Source organism: Camelus dromedarius, chromosome 6 (assembly GCF_036321535.1).
Source record: "Camelus dromedarius isolate mCamDro1 chromosome 6, mCamDro1.pat, whole genome shotgun sequence".
NCBI lineage: Eukaryota > Metazoa > Chordata > Mammalia > Artiodactyla > Camelidae > Camelus > Camelus dromedarius.
In genome coordinates, this window is record NC_087441.1 from 51,988,817 (window position 1) to 52,007,039 (window position 18,223).

The 18,223-nt window shown below is 34.1% G+C and overlaps 1 protein-coding gene across 9 annotated transcripts in view; it reads left to right on the forward strand.

The window, feature by feature from the left end:
- Window positions 1–18,223, forward strand: part of USP45 (ubiquitin specific peptidase 45) — a 58,047-nt gene that overhangs the window by 24,549 nt on the left and 15,275 nt on the right. For all 9 annotated transcript variants that reach the window (XR_004138222.2, XM_010983898.3, XM_064486827.1 and 6 more), the window contains exons 6-10: window positions 1,582–1,724; window positions 2,107–2,202; window positions 3,527–3,657; window positions 10,558–10,645; window positions 16,588–16,669. Coding sequence is in view for 8 of the 9 variants with exons in the window: in XM_010983898.3 (XP_010982200.1) it covers window positions 1,582–1,724; window positions 2,107–2,202; window positions 3,527–3,657; window positions 10,558–10,645; window positions 16,588–16,669 (540 nt within the window). In the remaining variant the exon portion in view is untranslated. The remainder of the gene's footprint in view (window positions 1–1,581; window positions 1,725–2,106; window positions 2,203–3,526; window positions 3,658–10,557; window positions 10,646–16,587; window positions 16,670–18,223) is intronic.

An 18,223-nucleotide genomic window follows, 5' to 3' on the forward strand; every position in this document is an offset into this window, starting at 1 on the left:
CTGATCTCCATCAATCTGATTGGAAAAACAGACAGCCAGACGTTTAAAAAGTTAACTAGCAATGCAAGACAGCAAACATGTCAGTATTAGGTGAATAAAACACATGATTGTAAGTACTGTGAAATCTGAGAGTTGAAAGGAATTTAAAAGAACATTTAGTTAAAACCGGAAGTGAGAACTTGGGAATTTCCTGTTTAACTTAAAATCATGCTGATTCAGAAAGTGATCTGTTGTTAAATAGGTAAAATCAGTAATCTCAGTTCATAAATGTTGGAAATTGTTCTTTTTTGTATTGTTTTTAAACGTGATATACTGACATAATTAGCAAATCTGCATTAATTATGCATGTTGGTAAGCCTAAAACATGCACTTATATACCATACATTTATGTATTAGGCATTTTACTTTTTATATTATACAGTGGGGCTCCCCTTCCCCACTATCCACACTTTTGCATCCTCAGATTCAACCAACCGCAGATCAGAAACATTTGAGAAAAATTCCAGAAAGTTCCAAAAAGCAAAACTTGAATTTGCTGCATGCTGGCAACTATTTACATAGCATTTACATTGTATTAGGTACTATAAGTAATCTAGAGATGATTTAAAGTATATGGGAGGGTGTACATTTATATGCAAATACTGTGCCATTTTTATATAAGATTTGAGCATTCATGGATTTTAGTATCTTTATTTTGACAATTTCAAAAGTACAGAAAAGTTTCAAGAACAATACCAAAAAAATTACCACTGTAGGGTTTTTTAAAAATCCATCAGTATTTCTTTTGTTTATTAGTCGGCATTGTCTTGTAAGGAAGTTTTCTCTCTTTCATCCTCATTTTAAAATCTGTTTTATTACAAATTCAGATTCATTCTCATTTTGTTCAGTGAGTAATAATCTAATAGTACCCCTTTTTGTTTTATAATGACAAATTGTTCCAGATTGGACCATTGGGAACCTATTCAGAATGACACCTGTATATTTTGACATGCTCATCACTTTTTTTGAGCACTTCCTTATTTTCTAGCACAACAGATTGTTATAGGCTGATTTTGCCTCTTTGCTGCCCCAGGTTTAGAATCAGCATTAGAGTCTCCATTCGTTTTGGTAGGGAATGGTATTTAGAAACTATGGTCTTGGGGGAGGGTATAGCTCAGTGGTAGAGCACGTGCTTAGCATGTACGAGGTCCTGGGTTCAATTCCCACTACCTCCATCAGAAATAACTAAACAAACAAATATAATTATCTCCCCCAAATTAAAAATAAATGGAGTCATAGAAACTATGATCTAGTCTTTTCTACTTTTTTTTAACTTCATTTTTTAATATTTAATTTTTAAATTCATCTGGATTTTATTCTGTAATGTGGTTTGAGATACAGATGTGTATATTAAGATGAATTAAAATTAGTTGCTTTAGCAGTAAAATACAAAACCTGAGACATTTATTTGTATTTGTATTCTTGCCATTCAAGAACACTCATTCAGAGGAAAATCTTACTTAATTTTAAATAATACATTTAAATTATGTCAGATGATATGTATTTAATTTTAAATCTCATGTCAATTATGTTTTCTCTTAGATGCATTTTCTAGAATCATAAAACTTTATGAAGAAAAATGTGAAACAGGTGAAAAAAATAAGGGAAGAAAAGGCAGCAGTGTAACATCTGTGAAAGGAATTACGAATTTAGGAAATACTTGCTTTTTTAATGCGGTCATTCAGGTAAGAGCCATGAGAGAGCTTTGAAAAATGTAAAAGGTTATTGTAATTAATTTGTGCTCATTGGCACACCTGTAGTCTGTAAATGACTGCCAAATGTTCGTCTAGAACTTTGTTTTCTTTTTGATTGTTTTAGGCTGTCTGTAGCCATTGTCATGCACACACATACACTTTTTTACACACTACTTCTGAAAGATCTTCTCTTTATTTTACTGGGACTCTATCAGTAATAGTGATATATATTAAATGTAAAATGTACTCAGCTAAATTTTCTAAAACTTAAAAATTTCTTTTTTGCTATGCCAGGTGATATTTAAAACCTTTAAAACTGTAAAATCAGAGGCATATTATAACTGAATCAGATGTTATTTTTGTTTTCTTTCAGAATTTGGCACAGTCTTACATTCTTACTGAACTGATGAATGAGGTCAAAGAACATGGTACAAAACTCAAGATTGTTCCTTCCTCAGACTCTCATCTGGTAAGAAGCATAATTATCTGAATAATAGCTCTTTTCAGATGAGTCAGTGATGTTGCCAAAACCTATCTTTCCTAGTTCTCAGAATTGTCAATTGAGATGATAGTCCTAGAATTTGAAAAATATAATTCAGAAGCATTTTGTGAAAACAAACAATTATACTTAAAACTTCTAAAATAATAGCTTTAAGATATGTTCTGGTTCAAACATATCATGCGTGGGTCAAACAACACAAAAAATACTTGAGGCAGCTTCCACGCAAACATTCTAGAAAAGACAAAAAGGGGTTTGACGTTTGTTGAATGAAATGTCTAGGTCCTGTTTTGTAGTTGCTGGTGACATTTGTTTAAATACAGCATTTTGGTTCTTTAAAGGTAGATTCAATTCTAATAGTGACCATCTAAAAGTTTTTTGGAGCCTACTTTGATAATGGGCTTTTAAACTAGTGAGAAAGGAGTAGGGGAAGGCAGCCTCTGACATTCAGAAGCTGGTCTGACACCCGCAGTTAGGTCGTGTTACTTGGTTACTACTAGACTGGTGAAATGAAACAAAGCAAGGCTACTTCATAATTTTGTCAAAACACAAACAAAAACGAGGTTACTCTACCACTTAGAAAATCCCGAACACCCTCTCTTGGCCAAAATGAGTCACTGCAACTTTTTCACTTGTTCCAGCTTTATTCATATTCTAGTCTCCCTTTACTGAGATACTCAATCATAAAATCACCCCCACTTTCTGACAGCATCCAGTTGGGTCACTAGCAAAGATAACATTTTAGAAAATAAAATCTGATGGGGAAAGAGTTCTAGAATAAAGAGCATTGATCCTTCACACAATTTTAGCTGCTTTTGTCAAGCTTTATGTCTCTCTCCTTTAAAGGAGGGAGATGGTGTACCATTTTTGTGACATAATTTCCCATTCCTTATTTTGTTAGTGAAATATTTGGGGAAAGGAAGGGGATGGGGTATTGCTAATGAATGTAATTTATTATTATTTGTGAATATGTACAAATATCAAGTAGATGAGTAATTTTACTTTAGGAGAGCATATTAAGGGACAGTTACAAGCAACTAAAGACTGGTTTTTCACTCTGAAGCTAATGGTTTTATTAAGTAAAGGGCAGAGAATATGAGAATACTTGTATTTTTCAAGTTAAAGTATTAAATTTCATTTTTTATATATTCATTTTACATATGAGGGAATAGTTTCTTAATACACTTGAAGCAGTTTAATCATCATTTAAAGAAAGTGTAACTCTTAGATTTTTTAATAATGTTTTATTTTAAAATTATATATTTCTGACATAGAGTTGATCATGTTTTTAAAGGACCCATTAGTGGTGGAACTTTCAGGCCCTGGACCGTTGACCTCAGCCTTGTTCCTGTTTCTTAACAGCATGAAGGAGACTGAAAAAGGACCACTTTCTCCTAAAGTTCTTTTTAATCAGCTTTGTCAGAAGTAGGTACATCTACATTCTTAATATAAATAATCATCAGTTATAAAATATGAATGTATTTATTACGTAGTGTGAGTAGTTTGACTCTTACTGTAACATTGCTTGTATTGCGTTGACCACCGTGAGGAAGAACCAACATTTTTTTAGTCGCAGCTGTGTGCTTTATGTAAATTACATCTCAGAAAACTAAAGAAATGGTTGTGTGTCCCCATTTTCTATGTAAGGAAACTGAAACTCACAGAAGTTGAGTCGCTTACCTTGTCTCATAGTGACAAAGGCAGGGTTCAAACAGAGCTCTGTCCTGCCTTAGAAGCCCATGACGTAATACCACAAAGTGAGAGAATACAGAATTGTACAATCCTGAAGTGTCACAACAGGACACCTAACCTAGTTTTCTTATTTTTAAAGATGAGCTTGGAGACACACAGCGTTTAAGTAAATTTCTCAAGGCATTACAGTATGTTTAAAAACAAAATCCTTGTGTACCTAGGATGTATGACACATGTCATGAGGGACCTGACTCAACTTTAATGCACTCATTTACTTCTTCATCCAGAAAACTGCAATCTTACTTTGTATCAGGTACTTGCTGGAATCCAGGGGCGCGCAATGTATAATTTATTAAAAACAGACCCTGCCAGGAGCTCATACACTAATCCAGTCCACAATAACTGAATATGTAGAAACAGAATTCTTTAAATGTGAACTTGCATTTTTTTGTGTATCTCTAGGCTTTAAAATTTCATTTTGATTGACGCTAGTTACTTGTGCCATGGTATTGTGTTATATTTTATTTTATCTCATGGTATTATACTAATGTTAATTTCCTTTTTTAAAAAAATCGCGTTGTGGAAAGAACCCAATATGAGATCTACCCTCTTAAAAAAATCTCAAGTGCACATATCCTATTGTTGACTGTAGGTGCAATATTAGGCAGCAGATCTCTAGAACTTATTTATCTTGCTTGACTAAAACTTTATGTTTTTTGTTTAGTAACTGCTCCTTCTCCCCCTGTCTCCAGCCCTTGGCAACCATAATTTCACTCTTTGATTTTATGAATTTGACTATTCTAGGTAACCTCATATGATTGGAATCATGCAGTATTTATTCTACTGCAACTGACTTATTGGGCATAATGTGCCATGGTATTTTAAATGTAGTCCAAAATATGGAGGGCTTATTTTATGTTTCATTTGGTTGCCAAAGGGTGTTTTTTCAATGCCTGAAGAGCAGTAAAGCCCTTAATGGTCTCAGAGACATGGATGCCTCATAGAGTTAAGTTTTTAGGACATTATATGCTTTAGGAACTTTTTTTGGTGGGGGGAGGTAATTAGGTTTATTTATTTATTTTTTTAGAGGAGGTACAGGGGATTGAACCCAGGACCTAATGCATGCTAAGCATGCACTCTGCCACTTGAGCAATACCCACCCGCATTATAAATTTGTTTTTGACTCTGCCAAAAAGAACTTTGCTTTGTTTCATTTTTTTCTGGTTTTACAAACATTTATACAAAATTTCAAAATATTAAAATAATAGATGCTCATAGATAAAAATTCAGACTACTGTTATTTGTTTCTTTATTCTCTCCAAAAGTCATTATGCATATACAGACATATATAAAAATTGTTTGCAGCATGCTTGTTTTGCTTAATATATTTGCATCTTTCCATATGAGCACATGGGGATATAATTTATTTGATTTTACATATAGATATATGTGTGTGTATATCATTGCACTTGTGAGAGTATGTCTGAAGGATAAATAGAATTACAGGATCCAATGTTTGAAAATGTTGTAAAATGTAAAAATGTAAAAAATTGCATTTTCTTTTGCCTTACTGTGTTTTCTTTTAAAAAGATATGTATATACTAGCAAAAGTGATTTTTTAGAAAATCAGGTGAAGATTTAAGCCATGTATGTTGAGTCTATTTTTGGACTTTGTTCTGTTCCATTGGTCTGTATGTCTGTTCTTATCCCAATATTGTATTGTCTTGATTATTGTAGCTTCACAGTAAGTCTTGGAATTGGATGGTGTGAGTCCTCAAAGTTCCTTTTTTTTTTTTTTTTATTAATGAAACTATTCTAGGTCCCTTGCTTTTTTATGTGAATTTTAGAATTAGTTTGTCAGTTAGGATTACATTGAATATGTAGGTCCATTTGGGGAGAACTGACATCTTAATAATTTTGAGTCTTCCAATGTGTGATTATGACATACCTTTTCAATTATTTAGGTCTTTGATTTTTCCTCATCGAAGTTTTATGGTTTTTATCCTACAAATCCTACACTCATTTTGTTAAATTGACCTTAGGAATTTCATGTTTTTTAAATGCTATTTATTGTAATTGGGTACTTAAAAAAATTTTTTTTAATTTTCAGTTGTTAATTTCCAGTTTTATTTAATTTACAGTTTTGTTCCTAATATCAAGGGCAGAGCATTCAGTCTTTCACACATAAGAATGATACTGTAGACTTTTCACAGATTCCATTCATCAGGTTGAGGAAATTCCCATTCCTAGTTTTTTCTGAGAGATCTTACCAGGAATGGGTATTGGTACATCTTGACTCCTGGCCCAGAGAAAACATGAGATGATAAATGCTTGTTGTTTTTTAAGAAAAAAGAATGAATATTAAATTTTATCAAATACTTTTTCTGCATCTATTAAAATAATCATGTTTTCTTTTAATCTGCTGAAATAGTGAATTATATTAATAGATGTTCTGAATAGCTTTAGTGAATATATTTGACAAGCAATAAACTGTTTATTTAAAGTGTACTGTCAGTTAAGTTTTGACATACGTATGTACTTGTGTTGCCACTGTCAATATGATGAATATATCCATTACCCCTAAACGTCTTCGTGGGCTCTCTTGTCATCCCTCTCTCTGGACTCCCTCTGCTAAGCCCCATTTTTGTCACTATAGATTAGTTTGCATTTTTTAGATTTCTGTATACAGTTGACCATTGAACTACACAGGGGTTAGGGACACCAACCCTCCCCAAAGTGGAAAATCTTCATATAACTTTACAGTTGGCCCGCTGGATTCCGGGTTGCACATTTGTGGGTTCAGCCATCAAGGATTGTGTAATATTGCAGTATGCATTTATTGAAAAAAAATGTGTGTGTAAGTGGCCCCACACTGTTCAAACTTGTGTTGTTCAGGGGTCAACTGTAAATGGAATTGTACAATATGCACTCTTTTTTTTTTTGGTCTGGCTTTTTTTACTTGGCATAATTATTTTGAGATTCATTCATGTTGTATATATACATTGATTTTTGAGAGTTGAACCCAGTCTCTTGAAGCATCTGTTATAATGGTGATTTGTCAGACACTTTGACCACTTGTGATGAATTGTTGGGAGCAAGCTCTTCAACTTTCTTTTGGCCTTTTTTCCCTCTTCGATACCTTGTTATTTTGCAATAGTTTTAAGTCTCACAAAAAGTGACAAGAAGAGTGCAGAGTTCCTATGTACCTTCATCCAGCTCCCACCGATGATAATATCTTACATAATAGCAGTTTATTGTCAGAACGGAGGAATTGACATTAACACAACGCTGTCAAGTCCAATGTAGATCCTAATGGATTTCACCAGTTTTTACGTGTACTCTTCTTTGAAAGGTTCAGAGAGATTGTAGAGTGATTCTGTTTCTCCATTCTCAGTCACACCCACCTTTTGCTTCCTTTATTCCCTCAGGTTGCTAACTAATATTGATGTGCTGAGTTTTCTTTGGGTTTTGTCCATGAGGAAATTACACACATATATAGTCCTAGTTTTGTGATATTCTGTGGTGTTTCATGTACCTTAAGAGTGCCACCAAATTATCAAGAGAGAATGAAAGTTCAGTATACTATGCTGGGTATGTTCTTCAATATTATCTTCTGCTTTATTATTCTACCCTTCAACCATGTATAGTTCTGAGTTTCTCCTATTTTGTATTTTTATGTCTGTGGTTTTATTTTCTTATTTCTAATATTTTTAATTGGTCATCTTGTATCTACATGCTCTTAATTTTTTTCCTATTTTTTTAATATCTAGGTTTCTATTGGCAATTACGCTCATATTTTATGTTTTTGGACATTCTCAAAATATTTAACATCTTTGGGACAGTGCTATAAAATTTATTGGGAGTGACGTAATTTCATTTTGGTTGTTGATCTAATGTTGATTAACATTGGATTTCTTTATGTATTTTATAGTATTGGTTTGTAGGCTTCTTTGGGGGTGAATTCTTTATTTTTCCATTGTCATCTTTCCACCTGTGCTTTCTCCCATTTCCTCCACAGCTGTGAGCTTCCCCATCCACTGCCATCTCCTCCCCTTCCTCAAACCCACTTTCCTCTCTCTGCCTGAAATTTTTAAACTTTAAGATAGCCTCACCCCCTGTCTCCAGGCTGGCCTTGGAAATCCAGGTCTCTTAATGGTTCAGTTACAGTGCTGTGCTTGTTTGGGGAAGTGAGAAGAGTCTGTGGAAGGCTTGGCTCAGCTCCAGGTCAGTAGTCTGTGTCTGTGCCCTGTTGCAGCCTTAGGCAACACTTGCCTGAGGGCTGCCTTTCCCCTCTTGGTAAGATCCGCCATCCTGAAATGATGAGCCTGGCCCTGGTCCCCGTCTGCAGTACTTTCAGTTTTCTTTACCCTTCAGGTCTGCGCTCTTTCAGGCCTGGAGCCTATCAAGTCTGTTTTTCTTTTTTTCTTTTTTTTTCTCTGCCTACAATTTTGTGTTCTATTTTTGTTCTGTGGATTTTTTATCTTGAAAATCCCACTTAGACCTTTTTGTTTTGTTTTGTTTTCTCTTTTTCCTTTTATGGTTAGAGCAGAGAAAGTTTTTGGATTGTGAACAGATTGATTCATCTTCACTCAGAAGACATCTCCACGAAGTTTCTCTTGTTCTAAATTTTTCTCGACAGTCTGTTCCTGTTTTATGAGTGTACATACATTTTCCTCTTATAATTTGAGGTCTTTTAAAGTTCCCAGTGCTTTCCCATAGTAACACTTTTACTAAGGTACAGTTCCTGTGAATGTTCCCTTTGTTTGGAATAGAGTGAATTTTTTCACTTATTTGGTCATTTTTCTATTCATATCCTTAAGTTTGAAGATGTCTTCTGGTGTTGGTAGCTCAGATGGGTTCCATTAGAGATTCTGTAAAGCACCGTATGATTTGTTCCCCAGTCTTAGGTAAAAGATGAGAGAAAAGAAATCTAGATTTTATTCAGTTTTCTTCAGTGGTTTAGAAGGCAGTAAGTGCTTTGTGCATGGCTGAGATGGGGCTGTAGGCAGAGACATGGTGGAGGCCTTTTCTCCTTTGTTTCGGAAGATTTCCTTCCTGTGTGTCTGCTTTGAAAGCCATGAACTGTCTTCTCCTGCCTACCTCCTGGCTGGTGAGGCTTTCTGAAGGATTCCCCTCTTTCCCCTCCCTGTCCCCTCCCTGACCTTTCCTGGCACCTCCAGCACAAGTGTAGTGTCAGGCAGTTTCTGTCTTTCATGAATTCCAGCTGCGGAGACCCAGAGAGGGTTGGAATTGGTGTTCATATTGGTTTCTATCCTCATCTCTGATCTAGGAGGTGGGCACTACATGCAGAAAAGAAAACCCACCAGGGAAGCGTTCTCAACATCATGATGCTCTTTGCTTCTTCTTAGCAAGAGTGAGTAACCAAAATGATGGTTCCCATTACAGGCTAGATTCACTACTGGTTCAGAGAGTTTTTTAGCATCAGGAACTCAAATTAGCATTACAAGGGTCAATGTTGATCATGAGATAATGAAGAATAATGCTTAAAATCTTGGACTCAAGAATCAAAGGACCTGGATTTATGTCGATGGCACACAATTGTTCTTCTGTATAAAGTGGAGTTTGTATTACAGTTGTCCCTCAGTATCCACGAGGGATTGGTTCCAGGACCTCCACAGATACCAGAATCCACAGATGCTCAAATCCCTTATATAAAATGGCCTAGTATGTAATATGAATTCCTTAACAGCATTGTTGTGTATATCAAGTGAAAAATGTTGTAATGTCATGGTGAGACCATTGTAAACTTGTCTTGTACTACCATAAAATAGTTTTACTGTTTTGTATTTTTTAATTGAAGTACAGTCAGTTACAATTTGTCAATTTCTAGTGTACAGCACAATGTCCCAGTCATGCATATACATATATATTTGTTTTCATTTTTTTTCATTAAATGTTATTAACAAGATACTGAGGTTTTGTATCATTTTGACAAAATTCTTTCTTCATCTTAGATCAGAGCACTTTTTAAATTTAGTACTTGTTTGCATTTAAGGCAGAAATGTTCATTTTAGCATTGAGTTCATTGAAGAAAATATTATTTTTCAAAGTTACTGAAATCAACTTAATACTTGCTGTCGATGTCTCCATGAATAACACCTGATCCTTTTATTTAATATACAGGAAATGTGATTATCAAATTAATAAGTTGAATACATTCACAAAGGTATCAGTTTATCATAATCTCTTGCTTTTCTTTGAGTGATTTAAGGTAGGAAGATAATAAATCACAGTGCCTTGGGTTTGAATACTGTTTCCTTGCCCACTGTGTGACCTTGCAAGTTATTTAAGTAGTCGATCTGAGCCCTCATATAAGCTAGAGAAAGTAAATTCCAAGCTTGTTTGAAGATTATATGACTTAGCATGTGTAAAGCTTAACACATGTACTTGTGCTTGGTGTGTAGTAGTTGCTTAATAAATGACAGCCATGTTGCTGTACTGAATATCTCATCTGAATTGAATGAGTAATCACCTTTTGTCTTTCTGCTTAGAAAAAAGAGTAAATTGAATCTTTGACTATATGTTATTTCAAGATGATTGTAAATAATACTAATATATTGTTGATAAAATGATTATTCTTTTCTTCCTCTTTGTTTTGGTTTTAAATCATAGGGCCCCTGGATTTAAAAGTTTTCAGCAACAAGACAGTCAGGAGCTTCTTCATTATCTGCTGGATGCAGTGAGGACAGAAGAAACAAAGGTCGGGTTTCTTTATGGTTATCATGTATACTCTTTAAGAAGAGGGCACAAAACTGAAGGAATGAATTTTTACCAAAATTTTAGTGTATAGTTGAGAATAATTTGATTTTTTTAAACTATTTATTGTCCCCTTGCTTTTTTTTTTTTTTTTTTTTTTTTGCCTCTTCTACTATAAGATTATTTTTTTCATCCTTTCACAATCCTATTATCCTTTATTGGTTAATACTCTTTGGCTATAAATAACAAATTAATTAAAACTAGCTTAAAAAAGAAAGGGGAATGTAATAATCCAGATGAAGGTGGATATAGGACAGGAAGGTTCTTGGGAATCCAGAGACTATTCTCCTTTTTGCCCCTGGTTTCGCTGGCTCTGTAGATTTTCTTTATTCATCTGTCTGCGGACCGAGTAGTGTTTTTGCTTCTCTGTCTGAGTGGTACCACATGACCACCATGGTTTGCATGTTGCAGCTCCACATGTGTGAAAACGAGCCTGGCTATGTGTGAATCCCAATTCTAAATTTCCAAGAGAGAGAAACTTTGTTATCCCATGCTGGATTAGGATCTAGTCAGGGACCAAGGGATTGGGGTTCCAGCCTCCTGGATCAGGCAGTGTTTCTGAGTAAAGAAGGACTGGATAGATTTCCCAGTGTTTATTGTAATCCTCTCCCTTAATTGAGTGGCTGTTGGTTGACTTTAATATTAAATTAGTTATATTCACCTTTTTTTGGTGGGGTCCTATGCAAATAGGATACAATTTTCCAGACAAAATGCAAGATATTGAAGGTGTCAAATACACAGCACATGCCCTCCATTGCCCCCATTTCTCACTCACAGCAGACCTTGCTAATCATTCATAACAACTCCACTGAGTCAGGATTCGGTCTCAGAATCATTCTCGACATAGCACACTGGGCAGCCCCTTCCAATCATAATTGTCATAACAGGTGAAATCTATTTCCTGTTCAGGATGAATACCATTCTTAATCTATGTATTAATATGTAGTAAAGCAACCAGCTGGAAGTGAAGTGCTGATATGCCTGTGGTGGGTGTTTACTATGTCACTAGGCATCGTGGACCCTTCTTTTTTTTAAATCCTGCTTTGAATTGTGCATAACACTGTAGTATTTCTTTACTCCTAATGAGCAGTTTTCAGTGAAGAGAGAGTTATCATTCTAATATTTTCTTATAAATTATCTTAAAGAATGAGTTAATTGCTCCCTCCTGCTTCTAAACAGTGTGCATTCCAATGCTATTCTTAATTAGCTGTTTAGAGACTTTCATACTAAATTAGTTGAATTCAAGTTCTGAAGGGGTCAGACCATTTCTACCATCTATTTTTATATATTTTGATTATGAACTCTACCACTTTTTATTTAGATTTATGTCTGTCATCTGTCTTAGACTGTGATCTCCTCAAGGAATGGTGTCCCATGTGCCTTGCACATAGTAGGTGCTCAGTGAATGTTTCTGAATATGTTGTCTGTGCTTACCCTTTAAATGGACAATTGAGAATTTGAATTGGGGAGAAAACAGTCTCTTAAATGAGTTATACTGGCTAATTTCTTGGGGGTTTACAGTTATTTTGAATATAATTTGAATAAATTGTTAAATTGACTGTAATTGTGTATTATATTTTATTTGTGTATTTTTTAAAAAATCATTTAAGAGATTTATAATTAGTTAAGTTTTGAGAACATTAGCACAATCCCCCAAGCTAATGTTTGATCACATTTTCTTAGATCTAGAAACTGATACCGAGAATGGAGATTCAAACCGAAGTCTTTCTGACTACTAAACTAATGATCTAATTCTATACAATACTGCTTATTAAAGTTTAATTTTAATGCTTGGTCATCAGTGACTAGTATAAATAGTACATTTTTAAAGCTTGCTATTTAAAATTTAACCATAATTATTTCACTATTTGAAAAAGTGTTAAATCTGATTCAATAACTGTAATATATTGATACTCTTACTGAAGGGGTTGATACAAGGCAGCAAGGTGGAGAGAGATGCTCTGTCTTTGTATTATGAATAGTAAACACATTTTGACCTTCTGAGCCTACAGATAACGTAGGAGTTGCTTTAGGACTCAGACTCTTAGTTCCTAGAATGATTTTTTTTTCCTTATGATTTGCAGAAATATCTTCAATGCATAGTGATCAAGTATCATTGTAAATGGAATTAAAGTTACCTCTTTACATTGGTTTTCTCTGTTGATATTACAAATAAAACAATAAACTCTATCCCTATAATTTTTTTCTATTTTACTTTTATTACTTGATGGCATTCTTTGTTACAGTTAAATTATTTTTTTGTCGTAGTGGTGCATTGGGATTCACAGTATCTTAAAAACTCAGGCAATAACAGCAGGAAACATTGGTTTTTGAAAGCTCTTATCCTCCTTCCCCTATTTGAGGGTTTTAGATGGTGTGGCAAAATTAAAATGTCAAGCCTGTGGATCTGTTCAGCCTCATAAGCAAGGACAGTCGTGCCAGTCAGTTACAGTGTGTACCCAGGCAGGAGCTGCATTGTCTGGCCTGGGAACTCCACAGCTGTTAATCGGGCTGCTGTTGTAGTTTGTCACTGCCATGTGTTTTTTGATTGAAGGAACGCTACAGCGGTATGTCTGCCACCAGAATCTTCTAGTAATGATTAAAAACTATTGACCTCTTTTCATATTGTTTCACTGAAGTCTTTTTCTTATAACTGTGAAGTTGAGGAATATAAAATGGTCCTGCTGAGTAGAGGGCTAAAGGGATCATCTGTACAAAAATTGTAAATTTTTTATGTGTGAAATAAAATCAAATTCACTATAAGAACTTCTTTTATAAGCAGTCTTTTCAGCTTAGAAATATATGCCTATTCACTTTTTTCCTTTTAATTTGAGCTATCACTAAATTAATGATACTACATTTTTATTATAGTCTCAAAGATGTATCATTTTAATACATTATTGGGTAAGATTATTTTAAAGGTAGAATATCTCAGCTAACTTAAATTGAGTTTTTTGCATTCTTATTTTTGAAAGAAGTTTAATATGGAGATTGAACTAGTTGAACCTTGATACTGCTAACTGATTAATATGCTGCAGTTGTTAGCAGCTCCCTGACCAAAATCTTTTTTTTTTTTTAAATCTAAATGGTTCAAAGCACAACTGTTAATGATGAAAGGTTGTAGATGGACCTGTGCCCACTTATTTTATTCAGCATGATGAATTACCTATTAACTAACTCTTTAACAGTTTAGAGCAGAGAATATAAATTTGTGGCTAAGATACAATAAAAAAACAAAATTCTAATAGTTTAAAAGTTATTAATTTAAACCGCTTTTTTTTTTTTTTTTTACTTTTTTTTAAAGAGTGTTATCGTAGCTTACATTTCAGAGTGTGGTAAAGGCTCATTAAATCATGTTGAACACATCTGAATTAGTACAATGTTCAAATTGTACAATAACTTTACAGACTTCTAAATTGAGTTAAGTTTATCTTTAGTAGCTGGAGAGGCTTTTTATAGTTGTATTAAATATTTATAGGTAAACATAGGTATTTATTGGAACCTTTCATTTAAGTCCATTAAATATTTCTCCTGCATGTAATTTGCACCATTCTAATTTGCTTATTTTAGTTCAGTAAATTCTTTTTTCAAGGTGTAAAAGTCAACTTTAGCTTAGACTCTACATGAGTTATATCAATTTTCAAATTTATTGAGTCTGAATTGGAGATTATTTCAATATTTAATAGCTTCTGGGATACATTATTTTACTTTCCTTCATATATATAAGTATATTTTAAGACAACATGACATGATATGGATTGCTGTATGTTTACTTTTATACCCTACTGTGCATATATTTAAGTTTTTGAATCTTGCATTAACTTTGAAAATGCACTGGAACAGAATAGTGATCAGTTCTAGGAAATATAATATACTGATCATAGGCTAGTTAATAAACAAAACTCAGTTTCATAATTATTGGGGGAGGGCGTTAAATTTATAAAACGTATCACATACAGAAGAATGTGTACAAATATACATATGGTTTAAAGTATAATATAAATACTATTAGCACTCCTGCCTACCACCACCCCCAGAGTTTAAAAAAAAAAAAGAATGTTATTAATACCGTAGAAGCTACCTATTCCTTTTTTTTTTTCAAACACTTCTTCATCGTAGGTAACCACTATTTTGACTTTTACAGAAATCATTTCATTGATTTTTCTTACAGTTTTTAGAGCTACCTCTGTATGCTTAAACAGTATATAGTCTGGTTTTATAAAACTGAGTAGCAAACACAAACCTATTGTCATTATTGGATGAAGGTTCCCAAAAGAAGATGATTTGAAAGAATCTCTGGAGCATAGTCTGGCTTTGGCTTCCCAGAGTTTACAAGAGCTCTTTCTGGGGAAGTCAGGAGGCAAGATGATGACTGTGTTCTGAGCCACGATTGTCAAAGTCAAAGCAACTGGCAGAGATGTAGGAGAGACTAGGTACTAGCTCTCTGGTCCAAAAGTTTGGAGGTTGCTCTGTATTTTCTGCTTCTGAGTTCATCATTGCCCATCACATAGCTCTCAGGAACAGGTCCAAGTAGAACAGTTCTGGCGGGTAATGTGTATCCTCTGCTGACCCAGGTAGCAGGGCACGGAGGGGCAAATAAGAACATTAGCAGTTCATTCCCCATGTATTCTGTTCTTGGATTAAAAACATGGTACAGTGGCAGAGGGGATCCTGGTGTTGACAGTACATCCATCTCCTAAGTCTGATTACTCCAGTCTGGATTGGTCAGCTCCCACATTAGATGCATAGGCATCATCCTGGAATTCTTCCTAACTGTGCTTCTGGGAATTCCCTTTGCCTTTCTTATGTGTCCACCCTGCTGTTGCCTGTAAACCACGTTGTTGTCTTTCTTGATTTATGCTCTCATTTGGTGGTGTATATATATGTATATTTTTTCTTTTTTTCAAAAAGTGGCATATACTATTTATACCTCAGTCTTTTTTTCAGATAACTTTGTAGCAGTCTTTCCATATCAGAAGATAGGAAGCTTCCTTCTTTTTTAAGCTCAACATATCTAATTCCTCATTGATTGTCCCTTGTATGTTGTTTCCAGTGTTCTTGCTTTTGTAAACAGTGCTGTGATGAATAATGTATATGTTATTTTGCATGTGTATATCTGTGTAAGTACAGAAATGAGATTGCCTGATAAAATGATACATACATATGGAATTTTAACAGCTATTACCAAATATCCCAATAATATCATTATTGACAACAAATTCAAATAAAACTACAGTTAAGATTTGTGGTATTCTTGCTGTGGACAGTATTCTGGACTTTAGTCAAATATGTGTATGTAAGTAAAATAAACTGCATGGAGGTCATAGTTTAATATGTTTCTTATATATTAAGATTTTCTTCATAGATAAGAAATTTCATATGGTCTGTTACTCTTTATCCTGATTATGGAATAAATCATTTTAGGGACAGAGTAGGAGAGAGGGAGGGAGGGGGTGAGAGACAGGGAGAGATAGGGGAGAGAAGGGATAAGAAGGAGAACTTACTCTAACCTATAAGAAAAATGAGACTAGGCTGCTTGCTTTTGGTAGACTGAGAAAAACACATTAAACGCTAGAGGGAACCTAACCATAGGGACCTTGGCTTTTGTTTGGGGGAGAATTTGGCATTAGAGAAGTATTCATGGAATTTTAGAACTGGAAGAAAGGACATACTTAATTTTTTTTTAATTCAGTTATTTTATTTTACATACTAGGGAACTGAAATCCAGTGTACCTTGCTGTTTGAAAGTCCTCCTCTTACTAAGAGAATGAGGCTTGAGTTGACTGTTATTAAACCAGTTTCTGTTCATAGGAACACAAAATAATGCTTTGAAAGAATACATTCTAGTATAGATTCTTATTAAATTCTTATTACTTTGTTTTATAGCGAATACAAGCTGGCATTCTAAAAGCATTTAACAACCCAACTACTAAAACTGCTGATGATGAAACTAGAAAAAAAGTCAAAGGTATGTTGACTCTTTCACTGTTAAAACTTTCTTCTTAAAAAAACTTTTCTAGAAGAAAATATTAAGTTTCGTTTGTGGGAAAAAGAACTGAGCTTTATGTGAACTAATTCTCTGAAATAGCAGCCTTAAAAGGAGAGTGTACTTAACTCCTGTGGCTGCAAGATAGTCTAATGGGTCATAGAAAGAAAATGTTAGGGGGTGGGGTGGGTATAGCTCAGTGGTAGAGTGTGTGCTTAGCATGCATGAGGTCCTGGGTTCAATCCCCAGTGCCTGCATATAAATGAATAAATAAATACTTAATTATCTCCCTCTACCCCTCCCAAATCAATTAATCTTAAGAGAGGAAGAAAATGTTAGAATCCATGTGAATTTTTAAAAATATAACTAACATCAAATACACAGATTGACACTGATGTCCTCAGATGAAGTATCCTATGGGAGACTAGAAAGGTTGTTGAAAGTAGCAACCTCGCTTTGAAGTTCACTTTTATCACACTATTATTTTGCAGTTGAAGTTTGCTTAGATAATCAGATTGTGGACATTGTCTAGTTTTAACTAGACAAAATGTGTAAGTGCTGCAGAGATTCCTGTAAGGAAGCCATTTACTAAAGAGAGTACTATTAAGTCAAGCGTACGTGTCAGCTCCCAGTGTTGACTCTTCATTGGCCAAAATATGAGGCAAGAATGTTAACTAACCAAAGCTGATCATTTACAATGATCAGTATTTAAGTGTGGGTTTATATCCCATGTCATGGGCAATTTACCTTGTCCTAAATGTATATTCTGCCTTGAGATAATAACTAATGGTAATGTGAAGTCATCTTTTTTAGAAAACTTTAAAAAATATTATTTGTATTTTATTTATTCTCTTTTCTAACTTCTGTGTTTTGGTAGCATTATATGTATATTCTGTATGTCTTTAATTTATAAAAAAATACATACATTATGATTGTATATGACAAAACTTTATATACAGTTAAAGGTTCAAGATTTTTAAAAATATGGATTCCCAAGGATGCTGTTTGTTCTTTTGTTTTGAAATAGTGCCATCTAGTGCATGTTGAGGATAACTGCTCAGTTTTTCTTTCACCCCTTTCCAGTTTTGTAATCTCACCTATTTTCAATACTTCATGCAATTTTTCTTAATGAAACGTCTTAGTTTAACATAATTTCTAAGTAGTTATCATCATAATTAATAAATGTTTATTGATATATCCAGATAAAAGTCTGCTCTGTCATTCAGTGCTTCAAATAATGTTTGATTTAAAATGTTGTTTATATGAAATTTGAAGGTAGAGATCCAAAAAGGATAGAAGTCTGAAAGAGGAGTGGATAGGTTTGTGAATATGTTTTCCCACATGGTTTATGATGGAAAATTTCCAGCTTCCATTAGAGAGAATAGTATAATGAAGCGCATGTGTGTGCCTATCACCCCACTGTGGTGTATTATGTTCGTCTTGTTTTCCCCAACTCCATATTATTTTGAAGCAAATCACAGGCATAGTTTTCTTTTATTTATAAATATTTTGCAAACAGAATAGTTTTAGCATTTT